This window comes from Trachymyrmex cornetzi, unplaced genomic scaffold (assembly GCF_001594075.2).
Source record: "Trachymyrmex cornetzi isolate Tcor2-1 unplaced genomic scaffold, Tcor1.1 scaffold18, whole genome shotgun sequence".
In the NCBI taxonomy this organism is placed as follows: Eukaryota; Metazoa; Arthropoda; class Insecta; order Hymenoptera; family Formicidae; genus Trachymyrmex; species Trachymyrmex cornetzi.
Window position 1 is genome coordinate 259,270 of NW_017296418.1, and position 5,033 is coordinate 264,302.

Consider the following 5,033-nt stretch of genomic DNA (forward strand, 5'->3'; position numbering starts at 1 on the left):
GTGGTGCGGAAATGTGTGCATATTAGTAGAATATGAATTTTTCAACTTTTAAAACCGCGATATCTCACGAATGGTGATTCGTACGAAAAAAAGTATCGGAACATTTTTTGTAGAGCATTGTATGATCTACAACTTTTGTCTGACCTATTTTTACGATAAAACTTACCGTTTCCGAGAAAAATGGAAAAAACCTGAATTTTGTACCTTTGACCTTGGATAAATTTTTTTGCACAAGTAGGATCGAAGGGGATTTTTGACATTTCATTTTTAATGGTTTATTTAACGTCTATACCAATTTTCAGCTCTATGCGAATTTTGGCTAAGTTGAATGTCTATTTTGACTGGACTATTATTAGACATTATAACAATTTTTAGCAGACACGTGCAAAACTTTGCAGATAGTCGAAAGAAAAAATATTAGATAGTATTTATAATATTATTATTTTGAACAGTGTACTCATATGAACTACTGTAAATATTGATTATATTTAAGAATGACTATAAAAATGCACTATTTATATCAATTATTGAAGAAATTATGGCCTATAGCTATCTTTTCCGTATGGAAATAATACCCTAGTTTACCCTACAAAACTAGAAAATTTACACAAAAACATTGTTAGGCACCAAGATCCGTTTTGACTGAATATGGCCTTCTTCGCTTACTGTATTTAACGATCTAATATTTTTATAGCATATTATAACGGCGTTAAATAAATTGGAGAGTGTCGTCCGTAAATACTAAAAATTGAACGATTTTTTCGCTTTACACGCATTTAAAATCTCCTTTCAGCTTCCTCTTTTGTTAAGTATCAAGATCGGCTTGTTTCGGATTCTCTTATCATTCACAGTTCTACAAACAAGTTCCGATGCTCTTTATTCGATTCGGCGAGAACATTTAATCGGATTTTGAGATTCCGCTCGTAAGAGACCGGTCGCGTTCCCCGTTATTTTCCATCCTTCATTCTTATCGCGACGAAACAAAGGTAAGCGCGGTCGCGCAAAAAGACCGTAAGATGGGTTTAATGGCACTGGCACGTCGCCAAATCGCGCCGCGGGGTCGAATGCACCGATTGAAATGTTCATTACCGCCGCAAATCATCCAGCGAATCCGCGTAAGGAAGAGCTGCCTGTACTATATATCCACCACTTCGTATCTCTTTCAGCTCGCTCAACTGCGGTAGAAACGAATTGCCACGATAAATCCACCGGCGTCGATTTTTCTCGAGAGGCGCGTCGCTTCCAAGATGATGGGTCGGGATTCTTGGCGCTTATTACTGTGATTCGCAAACTCGCGAGAGAAAACTGAGAAATCTCGTCATTTACCACAATCTCAGAAAGATACAAAAATGTTATTCCTTTGGTCTACTTATTGAGTAATAGCTTAATTAAAAGTACAAACGTAATTAAATAATAATCATATTTCTTTTCGATTAATAAACTAATCGTTGAAATATTTTTTTGCATTATTTTCAGCAAAATTGAAGATGTTAAAATCGCATATATTGTATGAATAGTTAATAATTAATTTTCTTCTTTTCAAAGAGAAAATTGTAAAAATTCCAATAAACGAGCGAGTTTTTTATTTTGTAGTTTGTACTGATAATTCTCTAAGCGAGTCTTTAACGAAAACTGTTGTAGTGAATTGGCCGATTTATAAACTACTGCCTTTTTTGTTCCAGACAAAGCTCCCTCGGAAGCATCCTTTAGAGGGACTGAGTATCTCACGATAGATTTGAGCAAAGGAGAACCAGTACTCAGTACACAAGAATCCATAAGCCTTCAGTTCAAAACGAGAGCAGCAAATGGACTTCTATTTTATTCCGGTAAGTACTTGCTGTGTTCATGGCGAACGACTTTCTTTGTCAATTATAATAACTTCCCTCTAAATGGCAATTTTATTTCCGCACTTGCGAATTGTTCCACTTTCGAATGCGTTTGCGGCAATTAAGAAAATAGATTCTTGATACTGGAAAATGTTCGCAGTTCGTATATCTGATGAACAATTACTATACGAGTTACAAAATCAAAAGCGTGAAAATAATGATTGTAAGTATAGATTTTAAAGGATAAACCATAAAATTGTAAATTTTCTGGAAACGATTAATCATAGAGGTGCGCAATTAATTGAAAACAATTCAGGAAGATCAACAATGGAGTGACATCTAATCGAGTAACTTACGAACGACCGGATATCCTTTGAGAGAACGCAGGTAGACAATAGAACCATCTTGGACAATGGTCGCATATTAAATCTTTAGATTGCTCCTCTTCTCTCGTGGCGACATTATAGCCAATTAGAACGTTTCAATTCAGATACCGGACGTACAGCCAACTAAAGAAATTTTGTCTCTCACCTTTTCTCTTCATGTTTGACATCGTTTTTCTATTATCTTTTTTCTCTCTCTTTTATTTTAAGACGGTGTTATATTGAATCTTATTTAATTTATATATTAATTTAAACTTTAACATTGTTTCGTTTAAAATTTTTACGCAGAATATCAATTCTAGTATATCAAAAACCGATCAAATTACTTTATTTATATATCTATTTATTAATCTACAAATACTTTATATCAGTAATAATAGAATTTTTAATTTTATATTTAGTTCCAACATTAAAAAATGGTAAAAATATTTCGACTCTGTGCTATAATTCTAGTCAATTGTAATTTTAATATAAAAAGGTCAATAATTTGATGTTACTAATAATTTAAAGTGTTTAAGTATGAAGAGATGTTTGCAAAAGTAAGTTTTAGATAGTAAAATAAATCGCGATGTTGTTCTTCGATATTAATTTTAAAACTTTAACAAAATTTTAGTTTGAAATTTAAAACACAAATTTGTACAAAAATACATAGAAATTAAATTTAATCAAGTTACCTGAATAATCAAGCGACTCAGAGAAAAGTTTGTTTCTTACTCGCTTGCATTTCGGTCAGATTTCTGATTTATTGTGCCTTTATATTACACCCATCGTTTCATCTGGCATATTATGGCTCCTCACCGGATGCACATGAACCTCCCTCCAGTTTATAGTATACTTACGTAATGAACGGTAGAATCAGCGCAGCCAAGATGGCAAGACTGCACCATCCGCAGTAAAAGGAGGAGTTTGCACCTCCGCTCCGGTTACAGCAACTCGAAACCTATATAACGGAGCCGCAATGCCGTACCGCACACACTTAGGTGCGCTCTCACACGTTCGCATTCGCATATTCACACACGACACACAAGATGCATACGTAGCAATCGTTTCTCCCTCTTGCACTCGCTCTTGCATCTCCGCAGCGCGCTCACACCAGGCTGCTCATTTGTTCCCGAGATAAGCTATAATACAACCGCGCACTCGCCGCGCATTTGAATTGCACGTATTTCCGGGGGGCATAATAATCGCGTCACGCCACGCAACTTCTATTCTTTCAAATCGCAGTATCGTACCGCGGGAATTCCCTCGCGAAGAGCGGTAAACATAACAATCTCCTTCGAGAATTCCGCCGGAACGTGCCTGACCATCTTCGTCTTTTACTACTTGCGCGCTGTCTACTTCTATACTTGGCTCCCTCACGTGCCGAGTCGCAGTGTGTTAAATTCACATCGGAAATGGTTTCGTCTGTTTTCGAATAACTGTTTGCAACACGATTACGCAAAGATATTTCTCGAATGTATTTGGGATTTACACGGATAATTCGCATCCAGGGGATAATTAGGCAAAATACATTCCAATAACGAGCGAACAATAAATAACAATTTACTCGTGCATGTGTTTCGCGAATGTGTTGGCGATCAGCGACTGTTATTTTTGATTCTAGAAAATTCGTTTGCTTTTTGATTATCAAATATTCAATATGAGCACCCTGGTTCATAAATCGAAATCAAGTTAATATCGACTGATTTTTCGGATCGTTTGATTTGATATCGACTATATTTTCTATTCATCTTCGAAGAAGATCAATATCACAGAGAAAAAGGTTTCTTTGGATTTAGTATTCCTATTTATTTGACTAAAATTTGTTTTATTGAAACAACATATGCTTGTACGAAATATTATTTGTTTGAATAAAAATTTTGTTGTTTCATTTGAGAAATCTCTGACAGAAATAACATTATTATTTGAAGTAATATCTTTCAATTAAATAATATATTATTTGGTTACAATGAATACAAACAATGAAACAAATTGTTTATTTGAAAATGGCAAAATATATTCATAGAAGTTAGGTTATTCCATGCAAATAATTGCTTTCTTAGAATAATCATTACATTTTTTGACCGAAAATATGGAAACAATGGCTAACAACAGAATTAAACGAGCAGTGCTATGTGTTGCATCAATTATGTTTGTGCCGTACAGTTGATTACGCGAATACTGAAGATAGATATTATCTGTTTAAACAAATAATGTATTTGAGACAAAGATATACATTGTTTCAAATTCAAACAATCACACTTATTGATTCAAACGTTAGTTTGTTTGGACCATTCCAAATAACAAATTTATTTGGATACGATAAAATTTATTACATCCAAAGAAATCTTTTTGTCTGTGTAGAACATGTAGTAGATATCAAATCAAACGGTCCTCAATCAAAAAAATCAATCGATTTCAAATCGACTTGTGAACCCGGGCAGAGTTGGGAGAAATGGGTCGTTCATAGGAATTTTGACTACACTGAGAAAAAAATATAGTAAATTTTAATAAATTTATTTGAATAGTGCCAGCTAAACATTTACTTACAGTAAATAAATATATTCATTCAATAAAAAAAAATGTCAATTCAAAACAATGGTCCTTGTACCAAATAAATATATCTTCATATTTAATAAATATTTAGTTGGTACTATTTAAACAAATGATTTATTAAGGGGATGCTGGAGTATCCTGTTTTAATATTAATTTTTAAAAACTCTTTTCTCTTAATTGTGTTTATGGATTGAAAAGTCCTTCTTTCTCCACAATTAAAGTATCGACAACAACACAGGCTGCCAGCTACAATTTAATACGAAAAATGGAAGAAAATTAAAAATTGTAG

The 5,033-nt window shown here is 33.8% G+C and overlaps 1 protein-coding gene across 4 annotated transcripts in view; it reads left to right on the forward strand.

The window, feature by feature from the left end:
- The window catches only part of Nrx-1 (neurexin 1), a 276,011-nt gene that overhangs the window by 159,210 nt on the left and 111,768 nt on the right, over positions 1-5,033 (forward strand). For all 4 annotated transcript variants that reach the window (XM_018504691.1, XM_018504692.1, XM_018504693.1 and 1 more), the window contains exon 4: positions 1,683-1,826. In XM_018504691.1, coding sequence (XP_018360193.1) covers positions 1,683-1,826 — 144 coding nt within the window. The remainder of the gene's footprint in view (positions 1-1,682; positions 1,827-5,033) is intronic.